The sequence below is a fragment of the Pan troglodytes genome, chromosome 4 (genome assembly GCF_028858775.2).
Source record: "Pan troglodytes isolate AG18354 chromosome 4, NHGRI_mPanTro3-v2.0_pri, whole genome shotgun sequence".
NCBI classification, from domain to species: domain Eukaryota; kingdom Metazoa; phylum Chordata; class Mammalia; order Primates; family Hominidae; genus Pan; species Pan troglodytes.
The window spans coordinates 77,912,838-77,927,965 of NC_072402.2; the positions used below are offsets into that span (position 1 = coordinate 77,912,838).

General features: G+C 37.4%; 1 protein-coding gene across 13 annotated transcripts in view; it reads right to left on the reverse strand.

The window, feature by feature from the left end:
- The window catches only part of TTC23L (tetratricopeptide repeat domain 23 like), a 62,583-nt gene that overhangs the window by 22,397 nt on the left and 25,058 nt on the right, over nt 1-15,128 (reverse strand). For 11 of the 13 annotated variants that reach the window (XR_001717770.4, XR_001717769.4, XR_010157260.1 and 8 more), the window contains 4 exons: nt 13,966-14,122; nt 12,461-12,586; nt 9,961-10,138; nt 8,016-8,124 (listed from right to left, as the gene is read on the reverse strand). Coding sequence is in view for 9 of the 13 variants with exons in the window: in XM_063811343.1 (XP_063667413.1) it covers nt 8,016-8,124; nt 9,961-10,138; nt 12,461-12,586; nt 13,966-14,122 (570 nt within the window). In the remaining 4 variants the exon portion in view is untranslated. Of the gene's footprint in view, nt 1-8,015; nt 8,125-9,748; nt 9,825-9,960; nt 10,139-12,460; nt 12,587-13,965; nt 14,123-15,128 lie in introns of those variants that run through there. The other 2 variants (XM_063811340.1, XM_063811342.1) reach the window with 2 other exon arrangements.

The window sequence follows — 15,128 nt, forward strand, 5'->3', positions numbered from 1 at the left end:
AGTTTTGTTTTTTTTTAAATCTTGATAATTTTTTTTTTATTATACTTTAAGTTCTGGGGTACATGTGCAGAATGTGCAGGTTTGTTACTAGGTATACACATGCCTTGGTGGTTTGCTGCACCCATCAACCCGTCATCTACATTAGGTGTTTCTCCTAATGCTATCCCTCCCCCAGCCCCCCAGCCCCTGACAGGCCCTGATGTGTGATGTTCCCCTCCCAGTGTCCATGTGATCTCACTGATCTATAGTTTTCTTTTAATATCTTTGTCTAATTTTGGAATTAGGGTAATGTTGGCTTCATAGATTGACTTAAAAATGGCTACTCTGCTTCTATCTTTTGGAAGAGATTGTCAAGAATTTGTTATATGTTTGGTAGAATTCACTAGTGAACCCACATGGGATGGTTATTAATTATTGATTCAATTTCTTTAATAGAAATGGATCTATTCAAATGGCTTAGTTTTTCTTATGTGAGTTTTGGCAGATTGTATCTGTCATGAAAGATTGACCTATTTCATCTAGGTTATTGAATTTGTGAGCCTAGAGTTTTTCATAATATTCCTTTATTGTCCTATTAATGTCCATTGGATCTGTAGTGGTGTCTCCTGTTTCATTTCTCATAATGGTAATTTGTGTCCTGTCTTTTTTCCTTAGCCTGGCTAGAGCTTTATCAATTTCATTAATCTATTCAGAGAATCAGCTTTTGGTTTTGTTTTCTTCATTGACTTGCTGTTTTCAATTTCATTGATTTCTACTGTAATTTTTATTATTTTTTTCTTCTTACTTTGGAATTAATTTGCTCTTCTTTTTCTAGCTTCCTAAGATAGAAACTTAGATTACTGATTTTAGATCTCTTTTCTAATATGCTATAAATATCCCTCTAAGCACTACTTTTGCTGCATCCCACAAATTTTTACATTGTTTTCATTTTCAAAAAAATCTTAATTCAAAACATTTTAAAGTTTCTCTTGAGATTTCTTCTTATCCCACACATTTAGATATGTGTTGTTTAATCTCCAAGTATTTTGAGATTTTCTAGGTATCTTTCTGTTATTGATTTCTAGTTTAATTCCATTGTGGTCTGAGAGCAGACATTGTACATTTTCTTTTAAATTTGTTAGGGTGTGTTTTATGGCCCTGAATGTGGTCTATCATGTGAATGTTCCATGTGAGCTTGGGAAGAATGTGCATTCTGCTATCGTTTGGATACAGTAGTCAATAGATGTCAATTGTATTAAGTTGATTGATGGTGCTGTTGAATTTGATTATGTCCTTACTGATTTTCTGCCTGTGTATCTGTTCATTTCTGATACACAGGTGTGATGATTAATACTCAGTGTCTTGACTGGACTGAAGGATGCAAAGTATTGATCCTGGGTGTGTCTGTGAGGGTGTTGCCAAAGGAGATTAACATTAGAGACAGTGGGCTGGGAGAGGCAGACCCACCCTTAATCTGGGTGGGTACAATCTAATCAGCTGCCACTGTGGCTAGGATAAAAGCAAGCAGGAGAATGTGAAAAGATTAGACTGGCTTAGCCTCCCAGCCTACATTTTTCTCCTGTGTTGGATGCTTCCTACCCTCAAACATCAGACTTTGGGACTTGGACTGGCTTCCTTGCTCCTCAGCTTGCAGATGGCCTATTGCGGGACCTTGTGATCCTGTGAGTTTAATACTCCTTAATAAACTCCCCTTTATATATATGTATCTATCCTATTAGTTATGTCCCTCTAGAGAACCCTGACTAATACAAGGGGTATTGAAGAGTACAACTATGATAGTGAATTCATCTATTTCTTCTTACAGTTCCATCAGTTTTTGCCTCAAATATTTTGAAACTCTTGTTAGGCACGTACACATTAAGGATTGTATGTCTTATTGGAGAACTGACCCCTTTATCATATGTAATGCCCCTCTTTGTCCCTGATAACTTTCCTTGCACTAAGTTTGTTCTGGCTGAAACTAGTATGGCTACTCTTGCATTCTTTTGATTAATGTTAGTATAGTGTATCTGTCTCCATCCATTTCCTTTTAATCTATGTGTCTCTATATTTAAAGTGGATTTATTGTAGACAACATATGGTTGGGCGTTGTTTTTTGATCACTCTGAAAATCTTTCTTTACGTTGGCTTATTTAGACCACTGATGTTTAAAATAATTGTTAATATAGTTGGATTAAGATTTACCATATTGTTACTTTTCTATTTGTTGGTCCTTTTTCTTTGTTCATATTTTTGTCTTTCACTCTTTTCCTGCCTTTTGTGGTTTTGCTTTTTAAATTTTATTTTTGTTTTTTTTTTTTTAGAGACAAGATTTCATTCTGTCTCCTAGGCTGGAGTACAATGGTGTGATCATAACTCACAGCAGCCTCAAACTCCTGGGCTCAAGCAAACCCCCCACCTCTGCCTCCTGAGTAGCTGGAGTTACAGGCACGAGCCACTGCACCCAGCTCCTTTTGTTGTTAAATTGAGCATTTCATATATTCCAGTTTCTCTTTTTAGCATATCAGTTACACTTTTTTAAAAAACTCTTTTTAGTAGTTGCCCTGGAGTTTTCAATATACATTTACAATCATTCCAAGTTCACTTACAAATAACATTATATAGTACCTTATAATAACAAAATAATCCTAATCCCTGCCTTCTGCTCCTAATTTGAACAAACTATTATTTGTTAGATTAAGAATAGGAAAAATGAGTTTTTTATTTTATGATCACATTTCTTCTCCAGTGAGCTTCCTTTCCTTATGTGCCTATGAATTTCTGTATCATTTTCCTTTTCTCTGAAGAACTTCTTTTAACATTTCTTTACATCAAGTCTGTGGAACTGGTTCCTGTGGAGATAGATTTCTACTTTGGTACATTGTGATTCTCTTTATTTTGCTGTCTCTCCAATTTGTGGGGCACTGGTTTGCCATGTGACCTTAGTTCTCTATGACAGATCTGAGAGGAGTTAATATTTCATTTTGCTTTTTACTTGTTGTTTGGATAAAGTGATGACTTCCAAACTCCTTATATACCAGACCAGAAACCAGAAGTTTCTGCTCAGATTTTAGTGCTTATTATTTTTAATCTGGATTTCTGGGGTTCACTCCTGTGTCTGCATAGCTTAGTGTTGACCTACTGATTTGGGCAGAGGTTGTGCTTAAATACCTTCAGCCTATATGTCGTCCATCCTGTCAACTGCTCTGTATGTAGACAAAAATGCATTCCAAGCTCTCACACATTTCAAGTCTTCTTTGGTTGTTACTCTTTATTAGGCTTTCAAGTATCCCCTACACATGTATGTAGTTTTGTGGGTATCCAGGGATGTGGGGAGAGCTCATTTAGCCCTTCTGTGGTCTCCCCATTAAAATTTCTGATGCCACTCACACCAGCCAGAACAGCAACTTCAGGCTAGTGTCAACATGCAGGCGATCCTCTTTTCATTTCCTCCAGAGTTTGCCCCCTTTATCTGATAAACCTGTGTGTTTTTATCCCTTTCATCATATTAAGTCTGCCTCCAATGCCAGCAAAGCTGCCGGTTCTCCTGTGCGGCCCGTGGTGATAACATTGCAATTCTCATGGACCGACCTGGGGCACTGGATGGAAGCAGCCCCAGGCAGGAGGGCCACCGATTTTCTCTTTACTCAAAGCTCCAGCAGTTTTTTCAAAATAAATGCTTTGCAATTTGTTCTTTTTATCTACTTCCAGCACTATCAAATAGTTATGACCATTTTATACAGTTTGACTGCATGTATGTGTGGATATGATTTACAGATCTCTTCACAAAGTCATATTGTTTACATTTTAATGAAATCTTACTTTGTAGTTTAATGTTTACCTAAATGTAACTATAAACAATAGTATTATTTTGTATGTCCTAAAAATGCAACTGTTTTTCCTTAATACTTTTAAAAAATTAACCTTGATATCTATAGATATAGTCCGGTCCTTTTTTTTTTTTTTTTTCTTTTCTTGAGACGGAGTCTCCCTCTGTCACCCAAGCTGGAGTGCAATGGCGTGATCTCGGCTCATTGCAACTTCTACCTCCTGGGCTCAAGCAAGTCGCCTGTCTCAGCCTCCTGAGTAGCTGGGATTACAGGCGCCTGCCACCATGCCTGGCTAATTTTTGTATTTTTAGTAGAGACGGGGTTTCACCATGTTGGCCAGGCTGGTCTCAAACTCCTGACCTCAGGCAAAACACCTGCCTCGGCCTCTCAAAGTGCTGGGATTACAGGCATGAGCCACTCTGCCCAGCCCAAGTCCAGTTCTTTTAACAACTACAAAATTCCATGTAGTGAATACACCAAAGTTTCCTTTTACTTATCGATATATATATTTGGGTTATTTTTTACAATTACAATCAGTGACACAGTGAACATCTTTATTCATGTTTCCTTTTAAATTTTACTAGATATTATCAAATTAGACTCCAAATTTAATATCAATTTACACTCACTCCTACTAGTTATGAATTTGCCAACTGCTATATATTTTTTAATTTTTAAAATTTTCGCATAGGATGGGTGAAATTTTGATCTTGCATTTTTAAAGATACATACCATTTTAAAATGTGTGACATCCTGCCAAATTGCTCTCCAGAGTTTTTATCAAATCTCATCAATCTTGGTGTTATCATTTTTTAAAATTTTGACAATTTGTTAGACAAAAACAGTAACTTTGCTTTTATTTTTGTAATTACTAGTATGATTTAAACTTATTTTCCACATGAATTTTGGTCTTATTATTTTTAGAGACAGGGTCTTACTGTGTTACCCAGGCTAGAGTGCAGTGGCACGCTTATAGCTCTCTGCAGACTGGAACCCTTAACTCAAGCAATCCTCCTATTTCAGCCTCCTGAGTAGCTAGGACTATAGGCACATGCTACCAAACCCAGCTTCTTTTTTTTTTTTTTTTTTTTTTGGTAGAGATGGGGTCTCACTATGTTGCCCAAGCCAGTATAAAATTCCTGGCTTCAAGTGATCTTCTCACCTTGGCCTCTGTATTTAGTTTTTATCCAGGCCTTGGTACTTTTTTAAAGCCTATTTTTTTCTATGTAAATATAAATTTTAGCTCTTAGAGTTAGGACAATGTCCATTATTAATGTCTGTGTATGGCATGAGTAAGAGTCCAATTTTTTTTGGCATGTGGTATCCAGTTGTTGCAGTATCATTTGTTTTAAAGACTATCCTTTCCATATTGAATTACTTTTGCACATTTATCAAAAATTAATTGGCCATAATTATACAGGTCTATTTCTGTACTACATTGTGTTCCAATAACTCTATCTCTGTTAGAGATATTATTGGTGTCTGATTATAGAGAGATATGTTATTAGTATCTGTCCCTTCACCAATATACCACATTCTCTTGATTACTGCTTTATAGTAAATCTTAAAATCAAGTACTATGATTCCTCCAACTGTATGCTTTTCCAAAACCATTTTAGCTATCCTAATTTCTTTGCTTTTTCACACAAATTTTAGTCAGCTTGTCTATATTTACAAATGCTTCTGTTGGGATTTTGATTATAATTATGTTAAATCTGCAGATCAATCTTGGAAGACTGATCTCTTTACTATATTGTCTTCCAATCCATACATAGTATGTGTATTTATTTAGGTCATATTTAATTTCTTTCATCAGTTTTGTAGTTTTCAGCACATAAATACTGTACATATTTTGATAGATTTATACCTAAATATTTCATTTGCAGGGATGGGGCTATTGTGATTTTTTTTAAATTTTTGTTTCCAGTTGTTCATTGCTACTATATAGAAATACAATTAAGTTTTGTGCATTGACCTTGTATCCTGTGACCTTGCTACACTTAAACATATTAGTTCTAGGATTTTTGTAGATTATTTGTCATTTTCTACAGAGACAATCATTTTGACTGCAAATAGGGACCATTTTATTTTTCTTGCCTTCTTGCATTTGCTGGACTTCTAGTACTCTGCTGAATAGGAGCAGTGAGAGTGAACATCCTTGCCTTGTTCTTGATCTTAAGGGGTAAAGTACTCAGTCTTTCACCACTAAGCATGAAATCAGCTGCAGGGTTTTTTGTATATGCCTTTTGTCGGATTAAAGAAGTTCCTTCCATCATGAATGGATGTTGAATATTGTCACATGCTTTTTCTGCAACAACTGATAAAATCATCAGCTTTCCATGACTGGACTGTTAATATGGTAGAGGTAAACTGACTGAGATTTGAATATTAAACCAGTGTGATATCCTTAAGAAAAAACTTCACTTGATCACGGTGGTCTGTGACCATACCACCCTAAACACACTGGATCTCATTTGATCATGGTATATTATTTATATATTGCTATATATTTTGTTGCTTTTTTCATCTACACACATGAAAGGTCTTGAACTGTAGTCATCTTTTTTCTTGTAATGTCTTTGCCCAGTTTTGATATCAGGGTAATACTGGCCTCATAAAATTAGAAAGTGTTTTCTCCTCTTCTGTTTTCTGAGACAGATTATGTAGAATTGGTGCTATTCCTTCTTTAGATGCTAGACAGAATTCCCCAGTGAAATCATCTGGGCCTGGAGATTTCTTTCTTAAAAGATTAACTACAAATTTATTAAAAAGAAATAGTTATGGGTCTATTCAGGTTATCTGTTCATCTTGACTACACTGTTTTCACTTTTATTTATGGTACTTTGTGACAGATAGAAACTTTAGACCTTTTTGTAATGAAATCTATCAAACTCTTCTTTTATGGTATGTCTTTGTGTGCTTAGAAAAATTCTTTCCTCCAATTTTTAATTTTAGTATTTGTTTTCCAGTACTGTATTTTCTTCTCATTAATTTACTTTTTTAGTTTTGGTGCATAAAATGTTAATCCACCTGGAATTTAATGAATGATATAATATAAAAATCTATATTTTTAAAGTTAAAAATTAGTATATAAGAAAAGAATGAGGTGGCCTTGAAATCTCTCAACTCTATAAACATAAACGCTTGTTTTTTCTCACTTAAAAAAAAAGCTAAAATTTGTACATATTTACAGACTAAATTTCTTGTAACCACAAAGACTACTCTTAAAAAGCTCAAGTTGTATGGAGAATATATACTGTGAATATAGACAAGGAAATCTTAAAAGGAGAAAGATGATTAGCTGAAAAACAAAGAATCAGGAAGTCTTCAATGGATGTTTATGCTTAAAAAATAATTAAAAGATCAAAACTTTTGCAAACTGAAAAAAAAAGTTTACTTAATGACATGGGGAATACAAGCATTGAAAAAAGAAGGATGGAAAGCTTTCTTTATAATTCTGTCCCTCTCTCTAACTGGAAAATAACATACACAAAAAGGTTACTTTTATAAGCAAAGAAAATAGACAGTTTTAAAATGATCAAATTATATTCTTCATGAAGCCTAAATTCCTCCTGACAGGCCACTGAATCCATCAGTGTCCATTAATCTGATCAAGCCAGCACAGAATGATACATTGTCCTCCCTCACTGGTTCATTTGTGTCTCTCCCAAAGCCACCCACTTTCAAAAAGATGACCTTGCCAGACAAAGAACTATTGTTGAAGCATAAATTAATCAGTTGGCTTTCTCTGCAACCCCCAGTATCTAACTATTGAATATGGGTCAAGAAAATTCTGCTAACAAACATTCTCTCTTGTCAGCCAGAGGAAAAGAGTCAAGGAGACTGAAAGTGGAGGAGGTAAAGCTCTACCCATTTATCACTTGATGTCCTCATCAACCGATACTGCACAGGCCACATTCACAGTATGTGTGATATCTATTAGTTAAGAAGGTGAATCTCGCTGAGATTCAAAATAAATAGAGGATGTAGAAATCAGATGATTTATTTGTTACTGACATTCCAATCAATGTGGGGGTATATTATCAGGTTTAAATTAATGTGTAATTGATTTTGTATGAGACTGTGACCCACCTAATTTTTCCATTACAGGAATAAATAGCTAATTAGAATCTTAGATAGGCTGTTTGCCAATGTGCTTCCCTCATGTGACTGGGAAATAACTTCAAGGCTACCTCTTTTACCTACCCCTGTGCTGGGCCTCTCCAGACATGGCATAAGCTTTGGCCAGTAACGCACTTATTTCTGCAGTTTTGGGGCTGACTTCAGTGAACAAAGAAACACAGACAGAATGAGCCTGGAATAAAGAAAATCATGACAAGGTAAGCACCCAATGACAGTGTTCACTGTGGATTTAGATGAGAGGTGAGTTTGAGTCCCAGCTCTGCCACTTCCTAGCTATGAGTCTTGTGCAAGTAATTTCACCTTCATTCGTAGAAGGAATATATAATTCCCACTGATTAGGGTTTGGGAAGGATTAAGTGAGATGGTATATGCAAAGCACAGGGCACGGTACTCATCACATGGTAAGTTCTCAATAAATGTTGGCTAGTATAATTTTTATTAGATTTCATAGCAAAAATAAAGTCATAACCTTAGCTCAGTCTCACTGGACTGAACTCCAGTCTTGAAGGCAGTCTTGTAAATGTAAATCAGGGATAATGAGAATAGTATTTGTTACAAAAAGTTGTTGTAAATATTAAATAAATTAATGGTTAATATACGTAAAGTGGTTAGAACACCACCCAGCATATAGTAAGCACTAAAAAAGTGTTAGATTTTATATTATTTGTGCTAAAATGGAAGGAGTAACACTTAGAAAAGAGAAAGAAAAAAACATTGAGTCCACACCCACCAGCCACAAAAGAACCACCTGTGCTTAATATTTCATAGGCCAAATACTGTGAGGTGTTTCAAAGAGCTGAGGGGTTATCAGGGAAGACTTTGGAGCCAAGACACAGAGCAGAGTTGTTATGAATACAGGCTGTAGGGTCAGATTTGGAGTTCAAATCCCTGCTTTACTATTTCTTAGCTATACAATGTCAGCTGAGTTAGCTATAACTCTTTGTGCTTCAGTTTTCTCATCCTTAAAATGAGATAAAATAATAATGGTACCTACTTCATAGAGCTATTGTACAGATTAAATGAATCGATATATCCTCTAGGGCACTTAGAAAAAGCATTCCATAAATTTTAACTCTTATCTTTTGGTGCTTTTGGGAAACACTGCTATTTATTGTTTTATTCATTCTGATCTGACCACTGCTTTGAGAAAGTCTTGAACACAAAAACCAGACTGGCTTTCTCTGTAAGCAGTGGACTCCCTGCCTTCACAGCAGCATTCTCTGACATCTCTCCACTGTGTGATGTTTATAATCGTGGACTGTCAGATTGTTTGCAATGCCTTTTCTTCAGAGTCTGTTTTCATGTATACTGTTAGATTGCATTGCACCTTTTCTATGATACAGGATATCCAGTATTTTGATGTTTGTCACTGTGGGAGATACTTGAAGCCACAGGCAGCATTCTCCTTTGGAGAGAGAAAAGGTGAATTTAGCAGCTTCAAGTACATGATACATAAAAGTACCCTAATATAATAGACTCAACATTCCTTCCTATGTTTTGTTTTGTTTTCCCCCGGGCATTTGTCAAGTTAGTTACCTCCAAGTGAAACACCCTTTTGTTAGTTTAACCTTAGGTTTGGAAATATAATCAGCTAGACTAGTTTAAAGTACAAATGACAGCATTACCCTAAAATACCATGATTTTTCATTTAAAAAGGCCTTTTGTTTTTGCTGAAGATTTAAGTTCGGTTGTCCCTGTATCTTTTTTCCTTGGAGTAGACTCACATTTTGCTTCTTTTTTACAGCACCAACAGAGATAAGAGGGGGAGGGGGAGTGCTGTCTGCACAGCCAATGACACAGCACATTCGCCCACCTGAGTCAGTGTTCTCTGGCCCGGTCATTTAAGGTCTGATCAAGGGCTCTTAGGTGGATCTGGAGGAAAGTCAGGGTTAAAACAGAATCAATTCCAGCCCTTGTTCTTCTGAGAAGCCCATGCTTCCTTGGCCCTGAGAACCAAGCCTGGGGCCAAACAAGGCAACCCAGCCTGGGCTCTGGCCAACCCACTGACCTGCTGCAAGTACTGGATGGCCTGGTTGTGGTTCCTCCTTAGCTGCTCTATCTGAGCAGCTTCCTCGTACAGGCTGATCAGATCTGACGTCCTATCACCCTTGGCAGCAATAACATCGCCAATTGCCTTTTCAAAGTATGCCAGAGCTAGGTTCAGTCTGTGGATGGCCAAGGAGGCTCTGCAAGAAAAGGGATGAAAATAGAAAGTCACAGAGAGGCCACTTACTTTGCAGACACAAAAGGAACTGATTCCAAGAATTAAAGAATTTGGCCTTCACAGGCCCATCATCTTGGTAGCTGGCTCAAAAATCCAGCCTTGCTGTAAATAAACTCCAATTATCCTGCATTTTACCCATCAGATTTCATTGACGACCACTCATTAAACCCATTACTATGTCGTGCTGTTGTCTAATTTTTTAAAAAAAGCAAATGGAAAAATGGCTTCCAGGAATTCACAAGATGGGATAATTTACCCATAAACATAGACTTTCTAAAATCAAAATAAAATTTTATTACCTCTGATTCCCTCTCTTTCAGGCCAAAGAAAGTTTTTGCTTTGTTTTGTTCCATTTAATTTGGCCAATTCCTCCTCAGTTAAAAATGAGTGAGGATAGAAAAAAAATGTAAATATTCCAAGAGAGTGATTAAATAAATTATAGCATATCATACAATAAAATACCTCAGAGACATTAAAAGTCATGTTTTCTTTTTAGACAGATATGGGAAGATATTAAAAATGTGCTAAAAGGAAAAAGATATAAAGCTGCACTTAGACTGTGATCCACATAGAGATACAGTTATTGATATCCATATATATCTGTTCAAAATGTTCATAGCAGTTATGTCTGTGTGATGGTATCACAATCGGCTTATTCGTTCTTCATACCTGTCTGTATTTTCAAAATTTTCCACAACAGAGTTGGGAATATAATTTTTTTAAATGAGGATAAAACAATATCTCATTGAGGTTTATCTTTCCAGAGACAGCAAGGTAAAATGAGATCATGGGTAGTTCAAAGCTGGTTCTGGTAATTATGAGCTTTCTCAAACTCTATAAGCCTACATTTCCTTCTAAATAAAACAATTGAGTTTATACTGCAAGTTTGTTGTGAAGAATAATATTAAGTGTAAAATCACCCAACATATAGTAGATATACAATCAATATTCCTTCCTCCTGACTCCAATATTTGTATTCCTAAGTTGAATTAAAAATATATGTGTAAGCCAGGTATGGTGGTGTCTTGCCTGTGGTCTCAGCTACTGAGGAGGCTGAGCCCAGGAGTTCAAGGTTTCAGTGAGTTCTGATTGCACCCTGCACTCCAGCCTGAGTGGCAGAATGAAAAGCTATCTAAATGAAAATAATAGAAATACCTACCCTCATTGGCTGTCATGAGGACTAAGTAAAATAAATTATGTAAAGCACTTAGAACAGTGTCTAGTATGTAGTTATACTTAGTAGGCACTCTAACACTTAGAACAGGACATGCATAAAAAAGGTATTCAATAAATACTGGAGAATGGATGAACAAAATGAGCACCAGAGTTTTTCTGAAAAAAGAATAAGACTATCTTTCACATAAGGCAGAAAAACTTTAGGCCCTATGTGACAGGAGTAGACATTCACCAGACTGTAATTTATTGCCCTGTGGACTTAAGTCAATAGTTTGATTTAGTTCTGGACATTCCAACATCTCCCCATTTCCCATTTGACTTCTAGATTCATGGTTGTTTAGAGGACGCAGACATGACGCATGTATTTCATTTACTACTATTCAGTCATATACCCTACTGTGCCAAGTGCTTATGGTTTTGGAAACAGATTGCTTTCAAGGATGTAAAGATATTTGAAAAATCTAGGGAACAGTAAACTCTTTATTCTTTTTCTTCTAATAATCTGATGGGCCCACATTCATTTCTAAATATTCTGATTCTCAGAGGATCTCTAAGTCAACAGCAAGACAGTTAAATCTTGTTCTGGCTTAAACCAATTCCATGAACTTTGTTTTCATATGGAACAGAACTTTCCTTAAAAATGTACATGCTGTGCATGGCTTTCACAGCTTCCAGTTAATTGTCTTCATTGTGTTCCTTCATCTAAAATGTCACATGTCATGACAAAAATAGGTGGCAATTCAGAGAAAAATACAATATTAGAGTGAGTGTGAGAGGCAAGTATAAGGAAGACTAAGAGTTAGTGAGTTCAGATCACAGATCCAATATTTACAAGCTATGTTATCTTGGACAATTTGTTTAACCTCAGCTTCAGTCTCCTTGACCACCCCCCTTTAATAAAATAATAATCATACCACCTCAATGGCTGTTGTGAGGATTAAATGGGGCAGTACACAAAATGCCCAGTGTATCCGTTTGGTAAATATGAGCCTCTTTTATTATCATTTGAGTTTCTGGGTTTTTTTGCTCTAAATATTTTTCTCCCTTATATCATGTAATTCCAAGCCTCATTCACAAAAGCCTCAGCTTCTCCAAGCCCAGATCTTACCTGCCCAAAGCAAGTGTTAGGTCGTTCTCAGAGACTTGTAATTCACAAACACCTCCTTTATATAATTCTTTCAGCTCCTTCATGTTTCTCTCTGCCTTTTGCAGGTTGAAATAGGCTTCTCTGCCAGTGAAATAGTCAAGGAAAATGCCAAGCACTCAAACTAACATCTACTGCACAGGGACAGCAGGTGATAAGGAAACAAAAGGGGCTCTTGGGAAAGTGAAGCAATATTAAAAATGGGTACTTAACTATGTTCTTTATTTTCCATGTATTATGTTGTCAAGAAGCAAGAATTCTTTAGAAAAGGAACAGGGGCTTGGGTTTCCTGTGGTGGTTGCCTGAATCCAAGACTAGAGTAGGTAGGCAGTGTTCGCAGGAGTGAGCGGAAACTGTAAATTACACTCATTTCCTTTAGAGGCATCTACTATGTGACAATAGTTATTCATTTTTCCCAAGCCTGTTCCTGTGAATGGTAAAGAGAGGAACTAATTACGCTGAAAGGAACTTTCTGGGTCATTTAGAAAGTCCAAGCAAAGCAGGTTTTGGGCCAAAGGCAAACAGCAGAAAAGCAAAAATCCCCTTAATTCCCAAACATTCTTCTATTTCCCACATTTTCAATAGCCTCCTGCTAAGGGTATAACAGAGGAAGGCCACATATCAGATTTTGCAAGTTGAACATTAGGACCAAAAAAGTAGAGGGGGGATGTGTAGAGAGGAGACTGGGGACACATGGGCTCAAAGAGTGCTCATGATGATTCGTGAACATCAAATGCCCTTAACATCTTTCCAGTGGAGATGGTACAAAAGGCTGTCAGAATCCCCAGTTCTGAGGAAAGGCACATATAACAGTACCCCTCTCGGGATTTGCAGAACTACTTGTTTTGTCCATTTTGCTTGGCCTCCAGCCTCATGGGCAGTATCCACAAGAGCATTTCAAAAAACTAAAATGATCGAGAATCAGTTAAATCAGTGGTTTTGGGCTGCAAATTACAATCTCTGGAGGGCTTTTAAAAATTTCAATGAACAGATGTACCTCAGAGCCTCTCAGTCAAAATCTTTGGGGCAGGAACAGACAGCAGAAATTCTTAAAGCTCCCCAGGGGATTACAATGTGCAGCCTAGTTTGCCAAATTGTGCTTTAAATTATCACCCATTCTCTCCATCACTACACCACCACCACCACTACCCCCCTCATCCTCATTGCTAACACTGATTTTCTTGGGTGCTCAATGAAGAGCAGAACAGACTCAGAAAACCTTCAACTGGCTAGGTGATATGTGACTAGGGAAATCTCTTCCGTGGCTCAACTCAGAGCTTATATGAATAGACATAGGAAGAGAATACACACCCTTCTAGATGGAGAGGAGAGGCTCGTGGAGGGCCTTGATGTTGGAACAGATCTACAAGGCCTTGGTTCCATCTCCCACCCTCCTGTATGAGATGACCCATCTGGCATGTGTGGCCTGTGGCCCTGAACACTAAACGCAGCTAGGAATGGAAGGATATCGGTTCTGCAGGAGCCAGACCACGCCCAGAGTGTAGTACAGCTTGACCAGAGCTTCCAGGATTTCCTCTTTCTCCTTATCTGAGGTCGTATTTGCCTTCCAGGTCAACAGTGTATTCTTGGCTGACGTAGCATGTTTCTTGGCCTGAACTGGGAGGCCTGGGGGAGTTAGAGGGTGGGTAGCAAGAAGACAGACATTAAAAAGGCATGCTTCAGTCAAAAACATTCCTAGGAGGGGATAAAGTGGGCAGTGCAGTTGTCGTATGGTCTATAGCATTCGTTCCTAAATCTGGCTGTGAATCAGAATTATTGGAAATGCTTGTAAAGAATACAGATTCCTGGGCCCCACTCGAGACCTACTGAGTGGGGAATCTCTAGAGAATTGGGGTCCAGGAATCTCTAATTTTAATCTGCACCACAAGTGGTTCTTATTCAGCCCTCTCAACATTAGCCTTCATACCTCAGTTTGGAACTCAAGACAGAGACAGGAATGGAAGGTCAGTATCCTATTCCTGATTCTACTACTAATGCCATGTGACCTTTTCAACCCACAAAGCTTCTCCATCCTCCAACTGTTGAACAACAATAATAATTATAGAAGCTGCCCCTTACCAAACACATAGAGATAGTCCAGGAACAAAGTAGGTTATGCCATAGAATGCTGTGCATTGAGTGTTCTGGAAAAGGCATTCTATAAATACAAGGGCTTATGAATGCAATTACTTCCATCTGGGGATTTTTTTTTTTCAATCTAAGATGAATCTGGTGATACTAACTGGTCACACAACACACATAAAAAGAATGCAATTGCTAAATGCAGGGAGGCCCCAAACTAAGAAGACAAAGGCAAGGCCAGACCCCAGCTAGACAGAACTGGTGGGGTTTTTCCCCTTGTTTTTTCTTTTCTTTTCTTTTTAAAGATTTAAAAATACAAACCTGTGTCCAGGGCTGACTTTCCATAGACTGCAGTGAGGGAGCTGCTCTGCTACATACAAAACCCTGACCCAGAAGCAGGTTATCTAATGATTTAGCACCAGGTTCCCCTCAAATATGCATTGCATGAAGGGTGAAAGGGCATCCCCCTTTCCAGCCACATCTCATTTGTCCCCTTGTTTTTTGCTGGTGTTCCTGGGCACTTACTCAAGCTGCTATTTGTCCAGTCAAC